The following is a 27,037-nucleotide window of genomic DNA, read 5'->3' on the forward strand; positions in this document are numbered from 1 at the left end:
TTTTCTATGTAAGATGGCTAATGAAAATAAAAATTAATTTTATAGAGAACTAGTTGTGGAACTGGGTCATTTCAAACTACTACTTGTGATAAAAATTAAATAAAGGACACACACACATCATTTCTTTGCTAAAAAAGTTATTTGAGGAGTTTCTTTCTGAGAGCAAAAGTGACTGGCAAATGGTTCTGAGGCTGTTTCAGATTGCCATACTGCCATAAAAGACACTGATTAAAACTTGACTTCTCAACAAATAGATATCATTTCCACCAATACTTGCTCATAATGTTGTAGTACACTCCTCTGGCAGCATTTTGAATCTTTCTCTTCCTAGTAATTATCCTGAAATCTCTTCTAAAGACAAGAGTTACTGTTTGTATTCATGTATTTGTATAATTTGGTATTGCAGAGAAATGAGAAATTGCCGGTGAACTTCCAAACCTTGTCCCAATTTGATGAAATAGAAAGGCAATTCATTTTACCCATTAACTAAGATTTGTATTTTTCTTGAGTTATTTAAATCAAACACCATTACATAATGGAACAGAATGGAAAGTTTACTTTAACTCAAAAGGTAAAACATGAGACGTGTAAGAAATCCCATAGGCGTTGAGGGTTACTTTGATTTTTGCCTCACTCCTAGTCTCCCTTCAGGAATATAAATGGCATTTGGCCACAACTTATCTTTTTTTATCAAGTTGCCCAATTTTGTTTCCCACTACCTATTGCTCCATTCTCCCCACTTCCAGGCCTATTATTTGTTCACCCAAACATATGCCTTTACACTTTTGTTCCAATCGTGTGTTCTACCTGTAATATCTTTGTCTAGCCACACAGACTGATTCTGGAACATCTTTGTATGGACAAGCAAATCTAGGTTTCTAAGATACACTAATGATATGAGGACTACCCACATAACTAACCATAAAGATTTAGGCAAACCTAGTAAAACAAAATATACTAATTACCCAAAAGATTCGATTGGAGAATTGAAAAATACCCCAGTCTGCTAGTGAATCTACATGTTACCCTCAAGTACAAAATATTCACTAAATGTTTTTAAGAATTGCCGGGTGAATGACTAAACCTAGAACTCCAACGATGACAGTATTTTGCCTAGTTAGGGCACTACACGCCCACTTTAAGGCTATTTAATGAAACACAAAGGCTTTTATTCAAAGTATACTATATGTTAAAGCATTTTAAGAATGCTAATTTAATTCTAGTAACTTCGGCATAGGTGTTCTCATTCACAGTTTTCAGCAACACGGGAGCGGAGGTGGAGGTGAAGGCGTACAGTGGGAAGATTCAGATGCAGAGAGATACTCCAGCCACGGGAACGCTGTCAGCGCTCCGGGACCCTCGGAGGCCTCCCGAAGGAGACTGCGTTGGTCACAGAACCTTGGTTCCGTCGTTCTCAGGGACCAACTTTGTTTGTATGGCCCACACTAGAGCCCACATCGAACCCCTAGGAAATGCGGCGAAAAAGGTGTTGCAGGGTCTCTTGGCGTGTTTTCTGTCCTTGAGGATCCATGTGCTTGCTGTGGTGCAAGTTTCAGCCAGCGAGGCCTGTGAGCCGACACTTCCCGCCGCTGGATTCACGCGACCCGGCCGCGGAGGGCACAGCCGAAGCAGCGCCGCGAGCTCGAGGCCGTGCAGGCTCGGTTGGGGGAATAGCGAGGCGGGACCCTTTCGCTCGTGAGAAAATAGTCACCCGACGCCACCCCTGCGGCTCCCGGTACTGCCTCTGCCGCCTCAGCTATTGGGTCGCCCCCCAGAGCGCAGGCGTCCACGAAGGCCCGCGCTTCCCTCCAACTTCGCGAGGACGAAAGAGGCGGGCTCCAGGCACCGAAGCCCCGCCCCGGCCCGCGCGGCCTGCGGGGTTCGCCCCGCCTCCTCGGGACGCCTGGCGGCCTCTCTTCCTCCTGCGCCACAGTCCGGGGCGGCGGCTCTCGCCTCGGTTCGAGCTGCGAGGCTCGCGTGGGCAGCAGCGGGCGCGGGCCCCGACCCTACGAGGAGCGCGCCGCGCGCCCCCTCCTCCACGGGAGCGGTGGGCCGCGGAAGTGACGTGGTGTTCGGGCAGGAGCTCGTTTGAATCGGTTCCCGGGTGATCCTCGCGCTTGCGGCTGCTTGGCCGCCGCCGCCGCCGCCGCCGCCGCCGAGGGAGGAGCTGCAGCGCGCCGGGGTTGAGGCCTCGCGCCACCCGGGGGACTGGAGCTGAAGGCGCCGCGCGGAGCCAGCACTTGGGCCCTGAGCGCCGGCGCTGCTGTTTTTTTCTCCTTCCCCCCAATATGGCAGCGGCGGGCGGCGGCGGGCCCTCGGTGGGGACTGGACAGGGCGGCGGAGGCGACGGCTGCAGGACGGTGTACTTGTTTGACCGGCGTGAGAAAGAGTCGGAGCTCGGCGACCAGGTGGTGCAGGTCGAGGAGCGCTCGGACTACGCGGGGTTCCGTGCCTCTGTGTGCCAGGTACGCGAAGGGGTGAAGGAGGGATGCGCGGGGAGAGTTCGGGTTGGGAGGGTGAAGAGAAACCCAAGTTTCTCACTAAGGGCAATAAACCTGTCACCCGGCCCTGGTCCGGCGGCTTGGCTTCTCTCTCCGGGTGCCCGCCATCTCCGTAGCCCGGCGGCAGGAAGCCTTGGGCCGGCCCTACGCCGGGTCTCGGAGTGCAGGGCCGGCTCCTCCGTGGCCGCCTCCTGCCCCCCGGCGCTTTTGTGAGAGGTCTCTCTGCACAGGGTTTAAGACCTCGGGTTTAATTGGTTCGTGGAGACCTTAGTACTCTAAGGCCTTAGAGCTCATCTTCCAGGAGGGAAAGCTACTTGTGTCTCTTTAGTGTGAAACTTTTAAAAAATTTTTTAAGAAGAGAGCAGAGTTATACCTGATGGTTCTATTTGTGTTGCGATGGTTAGACGTTGTGAAATTCCTGGAGTCGATCTACCTCAGGTTCATTAAATGATGCAGTAATTTCCCGAGTCGTCCTGTCAAGAAGGTTTGCAACCCGCGCTGGCAGCGTCCTTCATTCGTGGGAACACTTGTTAGAGTCAGTCTCGCAGGTGGAGCTGCCATTCTGGTTTCTGAACTCGGGCCCTTGGGAGTTCCTGAGCAACTCGAAGGGTGTCCATAGGTAGCTATGGAACACCAAAGAAGGGGTTAAATATATATACATATATGTATATATGGATATATATGTATACACACGCACGCACACGTATACATATACCGTACATATGTGTGTATATATACCCACTATATTCGTTTGCTTTAAAAATTAATGACCGTGTAGGAAAACCTTAAACTGTTAAGTGTTTTATAGATGTGACGTGGTGGTGGTGCCTGAGCTTTAAAGAAGGGATATTGTCATGCCCTGCATTGAGGTTCTTGTTAAGCTCTCAAGAACTCTTAGTTATCAAGGAAAACGAAGTTTGCGTAAAACTTTTATCTTGAGTAGGCTGATGATTTAGTACTGTTTGAGACATAACCATAGTTGCCGAAATGATTGAAATCAAACCCGTAGTATACAAGCGACGTGAGACCAGGGAGTTAAACTTGTTCACAGCTGTATTCCCAGTTTCTAGAACTGTGCCTGGCTCATAGTAAATGCCAAAATTAGAATGAATATTTGAATGAAGACAAAAATGTATAAACTTAGTTCATTCTTTGCCTTGATATGGTAGATTTCCATGTGTTTGAAGGGTGAATGAAAGAATGCTTCTTTTTTGATGAATATTTTGTTTTCAGAACCATCCAACAAAAAGGAAACTCTTTATGTTTATTATTTTTATTGTAAAAATATCAGCACATTAAAGAAAATATAGAGCCAGAGAGAAACTTTTACTCACTGTAAAATTTCTAATCACTGTTGGTACTTGGGGTTATTTCTTTCGATCTTTACCCCACATTTTTTAATTGTTAAATTTATGGGGTGACATTGGTTAATAACATGTTTCAAGTGTATAATTCTATAATACATCATTTGTATATTGCATTATGTACTCACAACCCAAAGTCTACATCATATTTTGGTGGTTATAGTCTATTTTTTTCACTTAATAATGTCAGTACTTTTCTATTTTAATGCAAGTAGTCTTTATAAAGTTTGAAATGGTCTGTTTAGTATCACTATTTACATAACCAAATCTTCCCTTTTTGTTAACATTTATATAACTTTCAATTTTAAGTAATGACATGATAAACGTCTTTAAATACAGTCTTCCATTTCTTTATTTTTCTTTAGCTTAGAATCTTAGAAGTGAAATTCCTACATCAAAGATCAGGAACATTTTTTTAAAGCTCTTGATACATAGTTTTAAATTGCTTTTCAGACAAGTTGTACTAATTTACCTTCCCTCTAGAAATAAATTCTTCCCTGTGAGAAGTCTCAGTAACTGTTAGATAGAGAAGGTATTATTAGCCTCTTATTACAGAAGTGGAAACTCACTTTTGGAGATGGCAACTCACTTAAGTCAAATAGTACAGTCAGACTAGGATTCAGACCCAGAATTCATATACTTTCTGCCATAACGCCTCAAATGAAGTTCTTTGTTATGGAGAACCGAGATATTTATTCTAGTCCTTCAATATTTTAAATTGAAAACCAAGGAAAATATTTCCTTTGACTAATACTTTACCTCTTTCCCACTTTTTTTCTGCTAGAACAGATGGTTAAATTTGATGAGCAGTGAGAGAGGAGCTATTAAGATAAAGAAAAGGAAGCCTACTTTTTTTTGAGAATTTGCTTTTTAAAGCATCATTAGATTATGCCACCTAATCCCATAACCTTGTCTACATTACATACATGAAAAACTGAATGAAATTACTGAATTAAAGTCCAAGGTTATACAGTTAATGAGCAGTAAAATCAGGATTGGAATCTATGTACGTTTGATTCTAAATCTTGGAGTTTTTTTTTTTTTTTTTTAATTTTTAAATTTTTTTAAAACATCCACAATGCCCACATGATCTACCAAAGCCTTCATTTTCCTTGTTAGGCGGAAGAGGAAAAATAGTGCGCTAAATTAAAGTTTTTCATTAAAACATAAACCAATAATGTTTGTAGTGCCATAAAGTATTATGGATCCAAAACTGTTATTTGAGGGAAAACTTACCTAGTGGAAAAAAGGTTACAGTCAAGAGGAAGAGGAAAGGGTAAATCTGGAAGAAGCCTTAGACCTGTGGTAAGCAGCTATTGATTCACCTGAGCCCTTGTGTCCTTGCAGAATCAAAGATTAGGAAATGACTCATTTTGTTAGTTCTTAAATATGTCCAGATATTAAATCCCTTATGTGCTAACCCTCCTCTCCAACCCCAATTTTGAGGAAATGCCTACTTTTTCCTTTGTATGGTTCCTCTATACCTTGTTACCCTACCCTGGCAGTTACACCATTGTACTTTTTTTAAATACTTTATGCTCCTCGGAGGCAGGAGCCTTACCTAATAGTTTATAGCTATTAATCTCTTCCTTCAAGAAAACATTTTATACATGGGGTACATTTTGTTAAAAATTCCAAAAGATGAAAGGGGAAAAAAGTAAAAAAAGATAGATGTCAGAAAGAATGGAATAGTAACCTGAGGAGAGTTAATAAATGAGAACTCACCTTATAATATCTTAAACCAGTGCTGAGCCATGAAACAGATTTGAATTTCTTAGAAGTCAAAACAAAGAAGTAAAGATTACTGTTAGAAAATCTACAATATCCATAAAATAAAAACATTCCCACTGCTAGGGCAGTAAAGCTTTGATTTTAGCAAAATTCCTCCCTAGATTCCTCCCAAATCCTGAGCGTTAAAATGGACAACATCCTTACAGATAGGGAAGGCTGCTGCTTTTCTTGTCCTTTAATGCAAGTTAGAGTATGTGTTATTTAGGGTAGTGCAAGCTGCTTTAACCAGTTACCACCTGAGGTTTTGTAGAGATTTCTCAAGTGCCATATGAGTGTTCCAGGAGCAGAGCCATTGAATATAACGCCAAAGCACAAATCTTTAAAGGCTAGTTTGCAGTTTCATAGCAGTGTATTGAAGTATTTAGTTTCCGACTGACTTAATGCAAGGGTGAAATTGACTTTTGAGAGAAATTAGGCTGCAGATAGTTTGCAGCTGACCTAAAGACATGAAGGGCAGGTACTTTATATTATTCATTAAAGGCAGATCCATATGCTTTAACAGCCCAGAAGAAGGTGAAATTGAAGTGCTTTTATAAAAATGAAAAAGCTTTATCAAGACTCATGCCCGAATAGAATATTATACTGCTTTCATGTAGAGAAAGTCAGAAATATATCTGTAATCAAGGCCAAGGTAGTACAAATGCTTGAAAGACTAGTTTATTTCTGGTAAGATAGATTTTAGATCAAAAATATGGAAAAAGAAGGGTGTATCTTGAATAAAAACAATGTAAAAATATTTTGTCAGGTATCAGCTATAAAAATTATGAATTCGAGAACTAATTTTTATGCAGAATTATAGGTAAAGCATAGAAAAAGATACCTTACATATCATAATTGAATAATAGAATTGTGGCAAAATTGTATGGAATAATTAAATATAAACACTTATTTAATATAATTAAATATAAACAATTATTTAATATAATTAAATAATTAAATATAGACGTGCTGCACAGATCTTAAAAATTCAGTTTGGCACATAGTTTTATAGTAACTATAAAAACAAATTTTGTTCTGTAGGATGCAAAAGCACATGACCTAACAGTTGGAACATTGTAGAAATAAAGTCCTTGTGAACTAAAAAGTAGAGATTACACAAAAACTTAATAAAGATTTGTAATGACAGTTTTTATTTTTATTAAACAGAATCTTTCCTCCATTTATATTCATAGCATCATTTCTGTAGGGTGGAATTGCATTGAATATGAGTATCTTTAATTTTACTCAGGTACACCAAATTGCTTTTCGATACAGTTGTACTAGTTTTCAGTCCTATCAGCAATGTATAAGGTCTAATTTCCCTATATGGAGGCCTATACTTTATATTATCAGGATTGAAAATTTTTGACAGCCTCATGGGAATGATAATTGAGTTGTTTTAATTTCTCTGTTAACTAGTGAGGATGAGCATATTTTCATATTTTCTAGTTTTTTCCTTCATGGCTTGTAATTTTTGTATATTTTCAGAAAACCTTTTATTCTATCTTCTAAAAATTATCTCTTTTTTTCAATAATTTATTTTTGTTTATGTTGAGATGGGGGTTTCATTTTACCTATTTCTATGAACTAGTTGTCTCAGTATCATTCATTGAGTAGTTTATTCTTTCCCTACCAATTTGTAATGTCACCTCTCCTGTTTGCCAAGCTCCCTAGGTATATATGTGTGGATCTCTTTCAAGGTCCTCTATTCTCTCCCACTGGTGTATTATAGTATATTTTAAAGTAGAATTTTTTTAATAAAAAGCTTCAAACATATATAGGGATAGTAGTATAATGAACCCAAATATACGCATCATCCAGATTCAACAGTTACTAAGTATTTACCACACTAGCATTTTTGTCTTTTATTTTATATTCCAGGTGTTTGTTCACTCATATATGCATTTCTATTATCAAGTCATCAAAAAATAACATTTTAAATATTATCTAATAGCACAGTCCATATTTGGATATCTTGATTATCTCAAAAATGTCTCTTTATCGTTGGTTTGTTTAAACAAGGATCCCAAGATGGTCCTTATATTGAACTTGCTTTATTATTTTTCTCAATTCTTTTAAAATTTAGTATATTTGAACAAAACCCTCTTCCCCCAGTCTCATTTTCGTTTTTCCTGACATTGATCTGCTGAAGAAACCAAGCAGGTTTTTCTTTAATATTTCACATTCTAGATTTGTCTGTGCTCTTTTATGGTGTAATTTAACTCATTCTATCTCCATATATCCTGTAAACTAGAAGTTATTTTTAAAGACTTGTAATCACAATTTAGGTTCAACTTCTTTGGGGAAGCCGAGAATTCTTCATAGGTGGTTCTGGTACTTCATATTACATCACATCAAGAGGCACATAATAAATGGATATTTCACCCCTTTTTCTCAATGCTAAGATCGAATTAGTGGGACTTAGGTGGTTTCAGTCGGATCCCTCCTTAATAAAGTTTTAATCTGATGGTCTATCCATTGATAGTGATATTCTGATTGCCATTATCCTGTATTTATTAGCTGGCATTCTTTAAAGAACAACTTTGCTTCATTTTGACTAGAGCTGTTTGGTTACCCTGAAATACACTTAGTATGAAAAAGCAGAATAAATGCTTTATTCTTTCTCTTTAGTTTGTCAATATTCAGAGTAAGGAGTTGACATCTTAATTTAAGTAGTGACAGGTAAGAGTTTTTAGGTATCACTATTGAAGACTTGAGTATCATTAGTCTAGATTTTTTTAGTTGTCTTCGGTGGTAAGGTTGTCTAGATTAACTAGTCCCTCATTACCTGAAGCAGAAGTCAGCCTTTTCTCTTAACCGTGCATTAGATTTTAGAAAGATCCCGTGTCTTATAATTTTAAAGATGTGTAAAATTTTAATGAAAACATTAACTTGTTTTTCTAATTTTCATATTTTTTGGTTGTAAAATTTCAGTTTTTCATATGTTCATTGGTCATTTATTTGTTTTCTCTGTTTGATTGTTCATGTGTTTTTGCTCTTTGCTGATCTTCATCTTGATTTATGAAGACTTTTTTCTCCTAAGGATGATGTCTCCTTTTGCAACCCCCTTCCCCCATAATTTATAATTTGCCTTAATTTTTTAAAGTTATTCTTTTGGAAGGGTAAGTTATAATAGATAAAGATTCTTTAATACGGACACCCTTGCATAGCACAGTATTTTTACCTCAATATTATAAAATAGTAACCTCTGTTTTCTTCTAGTGCTTTTTTATTAACATTTTTTTTAACATACTCTATATGAACATGTATTATGTTAATGCTTTGCTGCAAATAAGTTTATGTATACATTGATGTGAAATAATGTCCTGTTTCTGGGAGGCCCTGCTGATGCTAAAACATTTCCAAATTGTCCCACCTATTCACTTGTGGTCCTAGGTGGTATATAATAGCAGAAAAAACATCTTCTTTAAGCAAATAGGTAATTTATGGATTTGTACTTAATTATGAAAGGCAAATTTTTAAATGTGAAGACTTATGTTTCTTGGACAAATAACATAATTGTTCCAAGATTATAATATACTATCAATATTTTCATATTTTTGTAAACTTGATTGTTGCATTTCTTTCTTTTGATAATAATTGATTTTATTCCTATTTTGGATAGACACTTGGCATTTCACCTGAAGAGAAGTTTGTTATTACAACAACAAGTAGAAAAGAAATTACCTGTGATAATTTTGGTAAGCAATGTTAAGTTCATACTTTTATATTTAATATGTTCTAGTACATTATAGGGTAATAACTGTTTGATTTCATAGATAAACATGTAAAAACTATTGATGATTTTGGTTACTTCGTTGGAATTGGGGAAGAAACTGTATATATGTTCACATTTTGTACTGAGGTCATATTTTTCCAGCCAAATTATAGAAAAATAGTTCATAACATTTAAGGCAACAGAAGATGAGACCTTACCCAACACCTAGCCACAGGTCTTCGTGGAGGCCCTTAAGAAATGAATTCTAACCAACTTGAATTCTTCCCTTATCTTTTTTTACCCAATTAGATTGTAAGACCTGCCAGTTTTTCACGCCAGATTCATTTTGAATTTCATCATCCTTCTCCTTTCCTGTTGATAATACTCTAATGTAATTCCTCATCTGATTTCTGGTGATAATTTAACTTATCAAGAATTGGGAATTTCAGATAGTGGAAGTATTTGGGCCTATTCAACTGATATTTTTAACAAAACACAACTGAATTTATAGATTGAGTCAGTGTTTGGGGGTTTGCCTGTATCATCTTTAAAGATATTTCATAGGTACGATTTGCATATTCAGAATTTTAAATTCATTGTGTTTCTGATGCTAGCTTTGCACTTAAGGTATTACCTTTTGATTACAGATGAAACTGTTAAAGATGGAGTTACTCTATACCTGCTACATTCAGTCAATCAGTTATTACTAACAGCTACAAAAGAAAGAATTGAATTCCTACCTCACTATGACACACTGGTTAAAAGTGGCATGTATGAATATTATGCAAGTGAAGGACAAAATCCTTTGCGTAAGTATTCCATTTATACTAATTTTGATAAACGATTACTTTATTTCCTGATCACATGTTCCATTCCTTCACTTTAAAAAATTCTCTTTCTACTTTATTAGAAGACCGACAAGTCATTGCGAGCTCTTTCTTCATCACAATGTAATTCTTTTTGTATGTCATCTTACTTCAAAGTAAAGATACTGCTCCTTTAAAACTAACCTAATATTAGAATTCATTCCTTTTCAACTCAGAGATCTTGAACCTACACATTTTTCTATCTCATTTATACTCTCCGGAATTATTCTTCCTGGCCTCCTATATACCTCTCCCAATTGAGAAAAATAATTGTTTCATCTTGCAAATTTGTATAGCTGATTTGTACAAGTGATTTGTGTTCTGGTCTCCATTTCTTTATTTCCTTCTATCTTTACTGCTTGTCAGCTTTTATCTTACCTTCGGATTGTTTGCTAGTGATCTTTAGAAATCAGAGAGTCTTTTCCGTCTGGACTTTGCCAAAGTGTTTAATACTACTTAGATGTTCATTATAAACTTTCTTATTAAAAAATATTTTTGTCGTAGATGCATTATAGTTTGTAGGAAATTAGAAAACATAGTTAGCAAAAAGAACATAAAGAATATCTATATGTCTACCATCCTGATTTAACCACCACTAACACTTGGTATTTCAGACCTCTGCAAAATTTTTTTTCTGTATTAGTGGTTTTTAGATGATGCATACTACTTTAGCCTACTTTTTTTTTTTTTGTTTAAAATAAAATGAACATCTTCAGTATATATTGGCAATATGTAATTGTTTTTAATAGTTAAACACTGTTTAGATAATAAAAAATTGAACAATTTTATTAGATAGTTAGGTTATTTCAGTTTTTTTTTAAATTACAGATGACCGATTATTCTTGTAACTAAGTCTTTGTGCACATCCTTACCTTAAGTGCTACTGATACTATTACTGCTCCCAGCTGCGGTACCAAGCACTGTGCCAAGTGCTTTATGAACATTTTCTCATTTCATCCTTGATCCTATGTGGTACCTAATATTAGATAATGACCCTATTTTACAGAAGAAACTGAGGCCGAGAGATTTTAGATAACTTGCCAAAGGCCATCCCACTTGTAAGTATTGGTGCTAGGATTTGAACCCTAGCAGAGTGACTTCAGAGCTTGAACTTGTAATCAATATATTTATTACCCCTGACCTTGTTCTTTTCACACACACAAAAAACACTGTCTTTATTTCTCCAACTTAAAAACATCATGATCTCATGTCTTCCACCAGCTACTGCCCAGATTTTTGCTCCTGTTTACAGTAAAATTCCTTAAGAGTCGACTGTGTTCACTGTCAGCAGTGCCTCTCTTCCGATTCTCTCCTATTCTCTGTTCTGTATTTATTCATTTAAGGTTACTAGTGACTAAATCCAGTGATCAATTTTTAGTTTTTGTTTTACTTAAGGCATTATTTGGCAGTTTATCAGTTTTGTCTCTTTGATAAATCTTCACTTGGCTTTTGAGAGACCATACTCTATTTTCTACCTCTGGCTGTCTTCTCTCTTCTCTTTTCCCACCTTTTAAAAAATTGAGGTATAATTGACATATCTCCCCACCTTCTTAATGTTGAAGTGCCTCAGGGCTTAGTCCTTGGTCCTTTATCTTCCTTCCTTGGTGATCCCGTTAAGTTTCATGGTTCTAAATACCATCTTTATGACTTTGACTCTCAAATGGAAGTGGTAAGAAATGGTTATTTCCAGTTAAATGTTGAAAATAATGCCAGACTTATCTCCTGAATTCCAGTTTTGTTTATCCAACTATCCATGTGGCATCTCCACTAGAATATCTAAGATGGGAACCCTGATCTGTTCACTCAGCCCTATACTGCACATAGTTTTCCCATCCAAATTGATCATTGCTCTGTCTTCATTGTTTCTTAAGCCAAAAATCAAATTGATTCTTCTTTGTCTCGTACATTTCATTCAATCTGTCCATAAATCCTGTTGTTACTATCTTCTGTCTTTAGAAGTGACCACTTCTCACCACTTCTATTGCTCACACAAGTCTGAGGCACCATTGTATCACCTAGATTATATACAGGCCTGTTAATTTGTCTCTTTTCACGTCCATATAAGGGCTGAGAAGTCGGATTGTGTTCTTCTTCTACTGAAAACATCCATGGTTCCCATTTCGCTAAGAATAAAGCCCAAAATATTTACAATTACATACATAACATTGGCAACTCTGCTTTATACCTCTCTAACTTTGTTTCCACAACACTTCTTGCTTGTTCACACCACTGCAGTGCTAGCTTTATTCTCAGCTTAGGACCCTCTCCTGGAATGCCCTTTCAGCCTCTGTCTCATTCCCTCACCTCATTCAGGTCATGTTTACCTGTTACCTTCTCAACAAAACTTAACCCTGATCGCTCTATTTAAAATTGCAACTGTATTCCCTCTATGCCTTTACTGTTTTTGATCTCTTTTTTCTGCTTTCTTTTCTCCATAGCATATTCCACCTTCTAAATTTACTATGATTACATTTGATTTCCCATCTTCCTCCACTAGAATGTTAATTCCATAAGAACAGGACTTTTTGTCTGTTGCGTTTAGTTCATAGAACAATGTCTGGCAAATTGTAGGTGCTTAAATATTTGCATATTGAATGAATCTTTAATTCTTTCTCTGGGGATAAATTTCTAAATGTACAATCATGGAGTCAATAGATATATTAATTTCTAAGAGTTTTGATATAGCTTAATTACCTTCCAGATTGGTTGTACCAGTTTTCATTACTGTCTTTATATGAATAAGCAGAGAATCTCACTGTTCAAACTCTTGCTTTGATTTTTGTTACTTTATTATATTCCTGGGTCTTTCCCTGCCTCTCTTTCCTTTGCCTTTGGTGTTAGTTCTGGTTATTCTTGATCTTATGGTGGACATTTCTTCAACTCATGCTGATCTCTTTATACTTTTCTCTTAGTGAACTGATCCAAGCCTTAACTATTCTATTTTAATGAAGCAAAAACCTTTATCTCTGGCTGTCTTTATTCTCTCAGTTAAGCAAAATATCTGTTCCAGCACCCTGAGGAACACATTTACTCATTGAACTTGATATAGTAGTAGGCCATAGCATCTAAAACTGAATTTTTCTTTCTTCCTCTCTAAAGTTTTCCTTTGTGGGAAAATTTGACCATTTATTTAGTCTTCTGAAGCAAAGATTCAAAACCATCTTGGATTTCTTTTTCTTTCTCCTTTTATATCTAATCAAATACCAAATTTTACTAATTTTTTTCTTCCAAATTTCTCTTAACTTTTTTTTTTCTCCCGTTTCCTACAAAAGTATTCTTTCTCCATTTTTTAGAGTTATTGCCCTTAGCCAGCTCCTTATATATTTCTGATTACTAGCTAGTTTATAAACCTAGCCATTCTGTAAATGGTCATAGTGGGAAAGTGCTTGCTGGAGTACGACTCTGTGGATTAATTACAGCTTTAGTTGGGATAAGCTTCATTGGAAGTAAGAGGCATAAGTTTGGTATGTTCCCCTTTTTAATTAAGGGAATAAAAGTGAGAAATAGTTTGAGTAGTGACCCTAAAAGGAAAATATTAGGAACAATGCAGAGCCAGTGATAAATAGAATGTCAAGTTGGTTGTATAGTAGGAAATGAATAATCTATGTCAGTTAAGCAGACATGTTCTGCCATTTGACAATTTGCTGTGAGTCATAAGATTTCTATATTTAAATTAGCTTTTAATAGACACTTTTATAGTTGCTTTATATTTGCCTCAATATCTCTACGTATGCTTACTTTTGACTTCTGCATGATGTAATTACATACCACAGAGTACTGTTTGATTTTAAGGTTATGGTCTTCTGTCTCTTATGTCTGTATGTCTATCTTTAGAGTATAAACTCCTTAAGGCAGGAATCATGGGTGGCCAACTCATGCCATATAATGCTATAGAAATACTGGTTGATGACTGCTTTTTTATGCTAGTGGTGATTGGTGATGTTGCCTCTAATTACATATTACATCATTAGGATCAGGATAGTACTTTAATTCTCGTTCTTTAGAAAATAAAAGTGATGGCTTAAGGTACTTCAGAGTTTCTTCTACTTTGAAATTTTGTATCAAGTGTTTAGGAGGGAAATTTTAAGCAATAATGTGTTCTCATTCTCTTCCAGCATTTGCTCTTGCCGAATTAATTGACAATTCATTGTCTGCTACTTCTCGTAACACTGGGATTAGAAAAATACAGATCAAATTGGTAAGAAAATAAAAGTTTAACTTTTCCTTTTATAGAAGTAGTACAAGTTTATTGAAGAAAAATTAGAAAATAAACTAAAAGTAGAAGAAATCTGATATCTTTATCCATTGTTAAAACTTTTATGTGCCATTTTTTCTGTGCATATATGTATACATATATGTGTAATCATGGTGTACATTTTGTTTTTTTATCTTCTCCTTTTCTTTGACAGTAAATATGTTGTAAACATCACCATATTATGAATATTCTGCAATATAGTGTACCATTGCTGCAGTTTGGTTTATTGGCTATAATATAATGTAAATTATAATTTACAATGTAATATCAACCAGCTTACTATTGTTGAACATTTAGATTTTTTCCTATATTTTTGCCATTGTAAGTAATGCTGGCATAATGAACACCCTTATAAGTCTTTATACATGTCTCCAGTTCATTCCTCAAGTTCTGAGAAATGGAATTTCTGGGTTAAAGGACATGAAGAATTCTAAGGCTTTTGATTCATACAGCTGAAGTGCCTTTTAGATAATTGTATTAATTTACACTTTCACCAACAATACATGAGTGAGCCTATTGAATCACTTTTTCTGTATTTAACTTTTTACGTTTTTAATATTGATTTGACCTTTTGTCTTTTTGAACTTATTTCATAGCATTTTGATGAAACACAAGGAAAACCTGCCGTTGCAGTGATAGATAATGGAAGAGGAATGACCTCTAAACAGCTTAACAATTGGGCCGTGTATAGGTTGTCAAAATTTACAAGGCAAGGTGACTTTGAAAGGTTAGAAAACCTTACTCACTTTTTTATGGGCAGCTGGGTGTTAATAAGGATAAGAACTCATATTTCTTTAGTTATACATGATACATTGGAGGTTTTGATGTTATCAGCATATTAGATTTTTATATTATGGAGTTTTTATGATCAATACTTAGTTTAGAAATAGTCAAAACTATGTAAATCATATTGTGTCCTTCTATTGAACAGTTTTTTTTTTCCCCCCATTTCCTGAGGTATATAGGAGTTATGTTGAGATGTTGAATACTTTGGAGGTTTTCCCCCTATCCTTATTAAATTTGATAAAAGCTGTGTGGCCTCTAGAAAAGTAGAATGATTTTAAAAATCGGCTTTAGAAATCATGTGATATCACTTTGAAAATGTCTAGTGAACCGCATGTAGTTCTGTTGACCTCACTGTTGTTCTACTTTCAGGGCTCTGTCATTACAAAACATTTACAGCTGTTAGGGAATAGAATCTAGTCAGGAGTTTTGTTTCAGAATGTGTTTGTAGAAAATATCCTGAATGAAAACATCACAGAGGAACAAAATATACTAGAAGCTGTCAGGGATGTAAAGATTTAGGTCCTTGGGCTATTATCTGAATTCTGGTGCCACAAGTCTTTTGGTATTTTAAGCTATATTGCGTACTTTAGGAGACATATTTGAGAAGTGTCTGTTGGCATTCTTATTAAGTAGTTAGTATTTGTTCATTTCCCATTTCGCTCTTGCTTGTGTCAAGGAAAGTCATCCAGATTTAAGGATCATTCTCAATAATGTGTTAAAAATTAATATATTTAGCATATTTACCTTCTCATTTCTGAAATGTCAGCACGCTCAGAATTTTCATCAAATTTGTAAAGATTTACAGTGTCATGGTGAGAGGCAAGTAGGGAAGAACAAGGGCTCTGGAATTATTTGGCCTGGTTTGAGTTCTAGCTTTATTAGTTGTATGAAATTGATCAAGGTACTTCTCTCTGTCTCAGTTGACATATCTATAAAATGTGGATAATATCTCATAAGGTTTTGTGAAGACCAAGTGAGTGAGTACATGTAAGATCCTTAGAATAGAGCCTGGCATATGGTAAGCAATCAGTGAATATCATTTTAGTTATTCTCATTCTTGGCCTCATACTTTTCTGCAGCCATTCTTTTTCAGTATTTTCATGAGTACATCCCACTTAAAGTATTTGTAAAATACACATAAAGAAGTATACAATAGAAATATTAAGTAGAAGAGAAAGGAGAACAGATGGTAGTTTGGGCTAAATAAAAGTCAGAAAAATGTTAAATGGAAGAGTAGAAGTAGAGTCTACCGTTTATTAAAGTTAAATCTTAACTGGATTCATGGGACATTGATTTTTAACTAGATTTTAGCACAACATAAACTTTTAAATTTAGTGCAAATGTTAGGGAAATTTTGCTTAATTTTTGGTAGGAATCTACCTGTTGCTGGCTTTGGCTCTAGCTTTATAGATATTGTGTCAGTAAACAATCAGATGTTATTATAGCTATTATGTACTCATACTGTCCATGAGTCCAGTAATAGTCCCTTGACCCAATCCAATTTCTGTTGGCATCAGGTGTACTCCCTCACTCCCCTGGCTTCTACTCGTATGGAAAAAATTATCAGTTGCTCTACTGCTTCCAGTTTAGTTTTACTGGATATAAAGATGTATGTCATAGGAAACAGGCTGCGGAAGAAAAGGAAGGACATCCTAAAAGTACAGAACAACTGACTCTCTTGGCATGTAGCTTCTTTTGTTATAGAGAGAAAAACAAGTAAACAAAAAAATTGTAGTCATTTCAGTTATTGATTATAGCTGTTAAGAAAATACTGAAAAAATATGTTAAAGCCAATGGCCATATTCTTTAGGTAAGGTGATTAGAAAAGAGGGCGGCCTCTTTGAAGTTATGTTTGAATTGAGGCTTGAAAGAAGAAAGTACTCAAATGAAGACATAGGTGAAGAATATTCCAAGTAGAAGGTCTACCAGCAAACATAGAGACCCCGAAATTGTGAGTGGCTTGTTTCGTTTGAGAGACCACTGTGGTTAGACCATAGTACACGAAGGGGAAAATAGAGGTAAATGAGGTGAGTTTGAATCTGACAGTATTTTTTATAACTATCACTCACCTTGGTACTATCCTTTCCTCTACCCTTTTTATATTGAAAAATTTCAAGCCAACAAATAAGTTGAAAGAACAGTATTAGCACTCATATATCCTTCACCTAGATTTAGCAATCAGCATTTTGCCACATTTGTTATCTTCTATCCTACCTAGGTACACACATACACACAGTCTTACATTTTTTTCTTTTAAATCATTTGAAAGTAAGTTGCAGTATCTCCTCCACAGGGAAGTTCTTATAAATAACCTTAATACCTTATCACACCCAAGAAATTTATCAATTCAGAATATCTGATATAATGGCCTTATTTAGATGTTTTTTCCTTTTGTTATGTCTCTCTAGTTTCTTTTATTCTTTCATGAAATTTTTATTTTTTAGGCTAGTTATAGAATGGTTGACAACCTGGATCTGTGTGTTTTCTGAGCACAATTCTTTTCTGAACATTTTCTGAACATTTTCCATCATACAGAAAAGTTGAAATTCTTTAGTGCCCAGATACTTATACCTAGTTTTTACCATTGACAGTTGCTTTACCACATACCTATTTATCCTACTAACCTTCAGTTCATCTTAATTTTTGATTGCGTTCAAATAAATTACAGATATCAGTAAACTTTCTCTTCATGCTTTAAGCATCGATATCATTATTTAGCATTCAGTTTTTTTCTTTTAAGGTGTAATTTACATACAATAAATGCTCACATCTGTCTTAAGTGTATCTTCATTGAATTTAGTTTTTATGGCCATATAATTCATATGCATTAAAACCCAGCATATTAAGCATACAATTCCATGGTTTTGAGTATAGTCATAAAGTTGTGCAACCATCATCACTAATTTCAGAACATCTTCATTACTCCAAAAGAAACCTTGTACCCATTTATAGTCACTCTCCTTCATTCCTGGCAACCATTAACTTACTTTTAATAGTTGTTAATCTACTTTTTTAGTTTTTCTAGGGATTACAATTAGCATTTTAGTTTATAACAGTTCAGTTTGGATTAATGCCAACTTAATGTCAATAACACACAAAATCTTTACACTTACATAGCTTCATTCCTATTATTTTACTGTTTTTACATAAATAACATCCTTATACATTATAACCCTGTGAGTACAATTTTATAGTTACTGCTTTATGCAGCTATCTTTTTAAATGAGATAGAAGAGTTATAAATACTAGATTTATATTGTCTTTTTCTATTTGTATAAATTACCTCTAATCTTTATTTCTTCTTGTATTCAAGTTACTTTCTAATGTCCTTTCAGTTCAGTCTAAAGGACACTATTTAATAGCTTCTGTAAGACAGATCTGATGATAGAGTCCTTCAGTTTTTGTTCATCTGGGAATGTCTTAATCTCACCTTTTTTGAAGGCTACTTGTACTAGATAATTCTTGGTTGACAGTCTTTTTCTGTCGACACTTTGAATATGTTAGCCCACAACTTCCTGATTCCATGGTTTCTGATGAAGAATCAGTCATTGAATATCTCTTGTATGTGACCAGTGCTTTCAAGATTGTGTCTTTTTCTCTGGTTTTCGAAAGTTTGATTTTGATGCGTCTAAGTTTGGATATTTTTCAGTTCATCCTGTTTGGTGTTGAGCTTCTTGCATATGTAGATTAATGTTTTCATCAAATTGGGGAAGTTTTTGGCCATTATTTCTTCAAATAGTCTCTCTCTCTGGCTTCTGTTATCCATATATCGATATGCTTGATAATGTCCCATATTTCTCTGAGGCTCTGTTCATTTTTCTTCATTGTTTGTCCTTTTTGGTTCTCAGAGTGAATATACCTCAGTCTATCTGCATTTTAAGTTCACTAGTTCTTCTGCCAACTCAGATTTACTCTTGAGCCACTTAACTGATTTTTTTCATTTCAGTTATTACTTTTCAATTCCAGGATTTCTATTTGATTCTTTTAAAATAATTTCTTTGTTGATATTCTCTATTTTGTGAAACACTGTTCTCATACTTTACTTCATTAAACATGATTTCTGCTAGTTCATTAAATGTATTTACAATAACTGATTTAAATCTTTAGTAAGTTCAGTGCCTATCCTTTCCCTGGGATGGTTTCTACTGACCGTTGTTTTTCCTGAGTGTGGGCCAAATGCAGTATTCTTGGTGTGACACATATAATTTTTGTTGAGAATAGGATATTTTAAATAATATAATGTGGCAGCTCTGGAAATCAGATTTGTACCCTCCCCCAGGGCTCATTGTTTCTAGTTTTTGTTGTTTGTGTAGTGACTTCCCTAAACTAATTCTGTAGAATCTATATTCTTTGTCTTGTGTTGCCACTGAAGTCTCTGCTCAGCTTAGTGGTCAGCAAGTGATTTTCTTAAACATCTAGAACCAGTACATTTCCCAGCTTTTGCTGGGAGTTCTGTGTGTATTTTGGGCTATGTTTCTAGTGTTCCAGCAGGAAGCTCACAACTTTTTATTAGCCTTTTACTTCTTGCTGTACAAAAGTTCAGAGTCAGCCAGATATGAGCGTTAGGGCTTTCCCAATTCTTTCTTGAGCATGTATATGTACATGCTCAAACGTGAGTGTGATCTTCTCAATTCTCATGAATATGTTGGAGCTTTTAAAAACGGCTATGGATCTCTCATTCCCCATCTTTTTCTTATAAGGGTTTGGCCAGTTTCTTGTTTTCTCCCAACTGTTTTCATTGCTTTAGGCAGCTGTGATAAACAATTGCTACTGGTTGTTTTTGACAAATGGCTCAGGGAAAAAGCTGTTGACAGTGAGCAAGTTCTGAGTTAGGTCAAATGAAGACAAACCCTGCGAGTGGAGTTTTCTAGGGAACTGTCCAATCCAGTAATGACAGTCCTATGGGTAGGCACTTTTGGGGAACTCCAGACTTATTCCAGACTCCTAAGCTGCTGGTTTTCACCAGGATTGCAGGGCTGTTGGTTTTCAAGATTCCTGTGGAGCTGGTGAGAGGGACATGGGATAGGGCATGTTAACACATTATAGAGCTAGCTAGCTGTTCCTGCCGAGATTCAGTCATATGTCTTGAATAAACACTCTTTGGATTGTTGCAGGAATTTAGTTAACTTGTAGAATTATTGAAAAGTTGATTTTGACAATATTTTGGGTTGTTCTTGTTGCTTTTAAAAATGAACAGATTTTCATAGGTCCTAACTTCGCCATTCTGGAAGCGCTCACTGAATTAACTGATTTTTGACGAATGTATACACCTATGTAATCCAAACTACTATTAAGATATAGAACATTACATGAATCTAGAAAATTTTGCCATGACTTGGGCTCTATTATCATTACCCGTAGAAGTATAATTAGAGGGCTAGAACATAGTTGTAATATTGTATAGTCATTGAATTATTTTATGGAAGAAAAAAGGGTGACATTAGTTAGATCTTCTGGGTGGCCATAATTCAGATGTGTGTTGGATCAGTGCTACTTTCAGCATTTTCAACTTGCTCAGTAATTAAAAGGCTGTCAGCTCAGGGAGCCATTTTTGGGAAAATGAAAGTAGCATACCATGTTACCCATTTCCCATGCCATTTTTAGGTTGCAAAATTGGACTCCCAACAAGATTTTCCCTAATTTTCCTAAAGAAAAAGCTCCTTTGACTTTAGTATTTTTCTGCAAATTAATATGAGCTTTCTTTTACTTTCTGATATTTGTGTTTACTTGAAATTAAAAAGTGTGTAATATTGAGGCATCGTACTTTAATTCGTTTTCATTGTCTCACAGATTTATTCCAGGAGTTCTGTAGGGATCTATGGCCATTTGTCAGTTTTGTTGGAGGTGAAACTTTGTTCAATGTGGCTTTTTTTCCCCTTTGGTAGATTTAAGATGGTGAAATATAAAGACAAATAAGTAGTCACTCTCCTGTATTTCCTGGAAGTTACTTACATTGTTTTTAGTTTCAGTTGCTACTGTGATCATCTCTCCCGTTCCTTTTTCTTATTTTCAACATTTTTTTTCTTGTTTCCATGCAGATTTTGCTTCTCTCTTCTAATTAACACTCTCTGTTTTATAAAGATATAGTATCCACTAATAATGTATCAAGAATGTGAATGAGATATTTTCTGAAATTCTTTTGGACTATTATATAAATTTATTCCTGATGGAGGTGACTTTCTAAATTCTCCAGAAGATTGCTTCTGTGATGCAAAATTGTTTCATAAGGTCTTGTATTATTTTTCTGCTTTTACTTCATGAAGGTATATTTATATATCCCTTGAGTGTGGATATAGGAATTTTTCTGGGCTCACATAAGCCTGAAACTTACTGTGTTTTCAGCCTTATTTGCTGTGATACAGCATTTTTGCTTAGGTTGGGTTTGCATGGATGGTTTGAGTTGAAAAAGGAGACAGTGCTGGGTGATTGTGTTCATTCCTAATCAGAGAACAGAATTCCTTAGTTATCAGATTAAAGACATATGTGTTATTTTATCTCTGAGCCCTCTTCTCCCTAAGCTTTTGTATACTTTTCATATATATCATGAGAATATTTAGGAAAGGGTATTTTCAGCCTGTTTTCCAGAAGTATCACCATTAATAATTATAGTCTTAGAACCCATTTACTCTTATTTTTCTTAATAGACATTAGGTTCATAGAATTTGGTTAATTATAATTCTTGGTTTATAACAATTTATCAGTTCAGGCCATGCCACTTTAAAATTTATTTATTGAAAAATTTAAGTTGAATAACCAGAATCTACCACCCAATCCAATAAGTAGAATTTTTTTTTTATAACTTACATCTTTGTGCTCCTCCCTTATTCTGTTTCTTTTCTCCCCACCAAAGTTAACCTCTTATCTTGAATTGTTTTTCTCTTGTGTTTTTTAAAATGTACATATCCAGTTTTGCGCTTTTTTTTGATGTTACGATAAAAGGTAATCATATTTTATGTTGGTCTACAAGGGATTTGTATTTTCACTTAATATTAGGTTACTAAGATTTTATCTTTATGTGGGTCTGTAGTTCATTCTTTTTTCTAACCATATGCTCTTTTGTGTATACCAAAAAGAAGTCACTCTGAATTTATTCAGTCTCCAGTCAGTGGGCATTTGTCCCCTATCCCCACCAAGTTTAGCAGTTGTGAGAAGTACTGTCTTATATGTGGTCTGCATGTGTAGTGTTGTGTTACACATATTTCTTGGTCCAAATCTACATAAGTTCTTAGGTATATGCCTAGGAGGGAATTTGTGGGTTATAAAAATGAAGTTCTGATTTATAAGGTAATGGCAAATTGTTTTCCAAAATGATTTATTTATACTTCCATCACTTAAGAAAATTTGATAAAGTTAGAAAACCATTTGGGTCTGGTATGTTTTTTGTGGAAGGAATTTTAAACTATTGCTTTGATTTCTTTAACAGAGTTATAAGAATATTTAGACTTTGTTTCTTATTGATTTAGTTTTGGTAAGCCATATTTTAGTAGGAATTAGTCTATTTCATCAAATTTTGAAGTCCGTTGGCATGTAATTATTGATAATGATTTTCAAAGAACTGGTTTTCACTTTAATAAATTTTCTTTGTTGGTGTTCCATTTTCATATCCTTTGATTTCTACTCTTTATTATTTATGTCTTGCTTGCTTTGGATTTATTTTGCATTCTGTGGTATGTGGAAGTGGAATCTTATCAGATCTGAAACCTTCTTTTCTAAGGTGAATATTTTTGTGTTATAAATTTTCTTCTCAGAACTACTTTTACTGCATCCCACAAGTTATGATATGCAGTATTTTTACTTTCACTCAGTTCATTGTAATTTTTATTTTCCTTGCAGCTTGCTCTTTGATCCATGGATTGTTTTAGGAATGCGTTGTTCAATTTCCAAGTGGTCTCAATAGATTTTCTTTACATTGATTTCTAGGTTGATCTCATTATAGTCAGAGAACATACTCTGTGTGCTTTCAGTTGTGTTAGATTCTGTTAGATTTCTCTTATGATTCAGGATATGATCTATTTTGGTGAATTTTCTGTGCGTCTTTGCAAAGAATGTGTATTTTGCTGCTGATGGGAGGAGTGTTCTGTAAATGTCAGTTAGATTCCATTGGTTGATAATATTATTCAATTCTTTTACATCCATGCTGATTTTCTGTGTAGATGACTAAGAAGAGAGGTAGTGAAGTCCCCTACTTACATGCAGATTTGTTAATTTTTTTCAGTTCTCTGAATTTTTGCTTCGTATATTTGAACTTGGGTTATTTTGTGATACAGTGCTATTTTGTTATGACTTCTTGGTGCACTGATCCTTTTATCACTGTGTAATGTTCTTTTTGTCTCTGATAATTTTCTTGCCCTGAAGTGTATTTTATGTGATATTCGTAGCTACTCCAGCTTTTTTTTCATTCACGTTTGTATGGTATATCTGTTCTCATCCTTTTTTTTTCATCCATTTTCTTTTAAACTACCTATGTTACTTTATCACTATACTGAAATGAGCTTCTTGTAAACAGCATATAGTTGGGTCATTTTATAAATTCACCCTGCCAATTTTATTTAGTGTATTTGTACCATTTATTGTAATTATTGATATATTAGGACTTAAGTATGTCATGTTTTAACTTCGTTTTCTTTATTTTTCATTTCTCCTGACCTTTTTGTGATTTACTCAAACATATTAGTATACCGTTTTTCTGCATAGTTTTTTTCAGTGACTTTTTTCCTTTTTAATGGTTACTCTAGGGAATACTGTATTCATACATAACTTACTACAGTCTACTAGGACATTTTACCATTTAAAGTGAATTGCAGAAATCTTAGCCAAATTATTTAGGTCCTTTAACTCACTCTCATTTATAATTTAGTTTTCTTAAGTATTCTACATACATTGAGAATGCCATCAGACAGTGTCATTTTGATTTCAACAGTCTAACATGATTTTAAAAACTCAAGAGAAGGGGGGTCTGTTTATATACCCCTATATTTGTTTCATTGTTCTTCGTTTCCTGGTGACAGTCTTTTTTCTACTTTGATATTAATGAAATTACTCCAGCTTTCTTTTCATTAGTGTTAAAATGGTAACTCTTTTTCCAGTTTCTTAACCTAGTCTCTCTTTATAATTAGAGTTTCTTTTAGGTAGCATATAGTTGTGTATTAAAATTTGACAATCTCTGTCTTTTAATTGAGATGTTTAGACAAGTTATGTTTAATGTGATTATTGGTATGTTAGGATTTGAATTTACCATCTTAGTTATTTGTTTTTTATTTTTTCTGTGTTATTTTGTTTTCTTTTTTTCGGCTGTACTTCAAATTGAGTATTTTGTGCGTGCATGTGATTCATTTTATTTCATTTGTTTTATTAGCTGTTATTCTTTTTTGTTGTCTTACTGGTAACTTTGGGATTCATAGTATGCATCTTGAACTTATCCATCTATATCAAATAACATTATACTATTTTGCATATAATTAAAGTACATCACAATGGTGCCATCCATTCCATTTACCCTGTCTTGTTCTTTGTGCTTTTGTTTTTATACAGTTTATGTTGGTATATATTATAAATACCAAATACGGTCTGTTTATTTTGCTTTAAACAGGATTCCTTCTATCTAGTTAATTAACACATCAATCACCTCACATATTTATCTGTTTTTTTAAATGAGAACATTTAAGTTCTACTCTCTTAGCAGATTTCAGTTATACAACACAGTGTTATTGAGTGTAGTCATGTTATACATTAGTCCTCAGATCTCATTGATCTTTCAACTGGTTTGTACCCTTTCACCAACCTCTCCTTTTTCCTGCACTCCCTAACCCCAGTCAACCAATCGCTTTTCTGCTCTATTTCTGAGTTTGTCTTTTTTTTAAGCTTTTTTTAAATTGTAAAACAAAAACAAAATTTGCCGTTATGACCACTTTAAAGTGTACAATTCAGTGGTATTAATTATATCCACAGTGTTTTATAACCATTACCATTATGTATTACCAGAATTTTTCATCTTCCCCTCCCTGAAACTGAAACTCTGTACCCATTAAACAGTAACCTACTTACAGCTGCCACTATTCTACTTTCTGTCTTAATTTCCTATTCTAGGTACCTCATTTCAGAAGAATCATGTTTGTCATTTTGTGTCTGGTTTGTTTCGATTAGCATAATGTTTTCAGGGTTCATCCATGTTGTAGCATGTAACAGAACTTCATTCCTTTTTCTGGCTGAATTGTACAGCTGTACTACCTTTTGTTTTTCATTTGTAGGTTAATGGAGACTTGGCTTGTTTCTAACTTTTGTCTGTTGTGAATAATGCTGCTATGAACATTCATGTACAAGTATCTGTTTGAGTCCCTGAGTCAGTTTATATTTACTCACATATTTACCACCTCTGGTGGGTTTCATTCCTTTGTGTAAATTGATCTAGTATCATTTTCATTCCCAAAGGTCTTTTAATAGTTTTTATAATTCAAGTTTGCTCTTGAATTTTTCATCTTTTTTATTTGTGGTAAACTCTGGATCTCTCCCTCTCCCTCCTTCATTAAAGATATTTTTGTCAAGTATAGAATTTTAGATATCGTTTGTTAAAAATTTCAGTATGTTAAAAATGTCATTCCATTTTTTGCTGGTTTGCATAGTCTAATGAGAAAGCTGTTATGTGTCTCGGTATGTGTTGTGTCTGCTTTCTCTGATTCTTTAAAATGTTCTTTTTATTGTTGGTACGTGTATGTTGTGTGGGGTCAGGGTGTGTGTTTGTGTTGGGCAGTATAAGTGTGTGGGGTGTGGTTTTTGTATTATGTCAGGTGTTTGCATGCTTTTGTGTGGAGGAATTTTATGTGTGTTGTAGGGACATTTTTTGTGTTTATGCTTTTTTTCAGGTGATTCAATTATTTTTATTAAGTTTATTAGAGTAACATTGGTTAATACAATTATATAATTTTCAGGCGTACATTATAGTTTGACATCTATATATTCTATTGTGTGATTACCAACCAAAGTCCAATTTCCTTCAGCTACCATATATTTGATCCCCTTTACCCACTTCATCCTCTTCCTATTCCCCTATGTTTGACCCCCCTTAACACCATCTACCTCTCCCCTCCTCCCACACCCCAACCCTCTGGTAACCACTAGTCCATTGTCCATGTCCCTAAGTCTCTGTTTGTCTTGTTCATTTGTTGCTTTTAGGTTTATATCTCACATATAAGTGATATCATGTGATTTTCATGTGATTTTCAATGTTTTCAGTCTGGCTTATTTCGCTTGGCATGATTATCTCGAGGTCCATCCATGTTATCGCAAATGGCAGTATTTCATCTCTTCTTATGGCTGAGTAATATTCCATTGTATGTATGTGCCACAGCTTCTTTAGCCAATCATCTATCATAGGACACTTCAGTTGCTTCCATGTCCTGGCCACTGTGAATAATGCTGCTGTGAACATCGGTGTGCAAATATCTTTTTGGATATGGGTTTTCAAGTCTTTGGGGTAAATACCCAGTAGAGGGATTGCTGGATCATATGGTAGATCCACTCTTAGTTTTTTGAGGAACTTCCATACTGATTACCATTGTGGCTGTACCAATTTGCAATCCCACTAGCAGTGTATGAGGATTCCTTTTTCTTCACATTCTCTCCGACATTTGTTATTACTTGTCCTGTTGATTATAGCTGTTCTAACAGGTGTGAGATGGTATCTCATTGTGGTTTTGATTTGCATTTCCCTAATAGCTAGCGATGTTGAGTATCTTTTCATATGTTTGTAAGCCATTTGTATGTCCTCTAGGAAGAAGTGT

General features: G+C 35.0%; 1 protein-coding gene across 1 annotated transcript in view; it reads left to right on the top strand.

Moving 5' to 3' along the window:
* Window positions 1-1,920: 1,920 nt before the first annotated feature.
* The window catches only part of SMCHD1 (structural maintenance of chromosomes flexible hinge domain containing 1), a 140,625-nt gene continuing 115,508 nt past the window's right edge, over window positions 1,921-27,037 (top strand). The window contains exons 1-5 of the mRNA XM_039845162.1: window positions 1,921-2,465; window positions 9,261-9,336; window positions 10,001-10,162; window positions 14,335-14,417; window positions 15,071-15,201. Coding sequence (XP_039701096.1) covers window positions 2,289-2,465; window positions 9,261-9,336; window positions 10,001-10,162; window positions 14,335-14,417; window positions 15,071-15,201 — 629 coding nt within the window. The 5' untranslated portion in view covers window positions 1,921-2,288. The remainder of the gene's footprint in view (window positions 2,466-9,260; window positions 9,337-10,000; window positions 10,163-14,334; window positions 14,418-15,070; window positions 15,202-27,037) is intronic.

The sequence above is a fragment of the Pteropus medius genome, unplaced genomic scaffold (assembly GCF_902729225.1).
Source record: "Pteropus medius unplaced genomic scaffold, Ma_sr-lr_union100, whole genome shotgun sequence".
NCBI lineage: Eukaryota > Metazoa > Chordata > Mammalia > Chiroptera > Pteropodidae > Pteropus > Pteropus medius.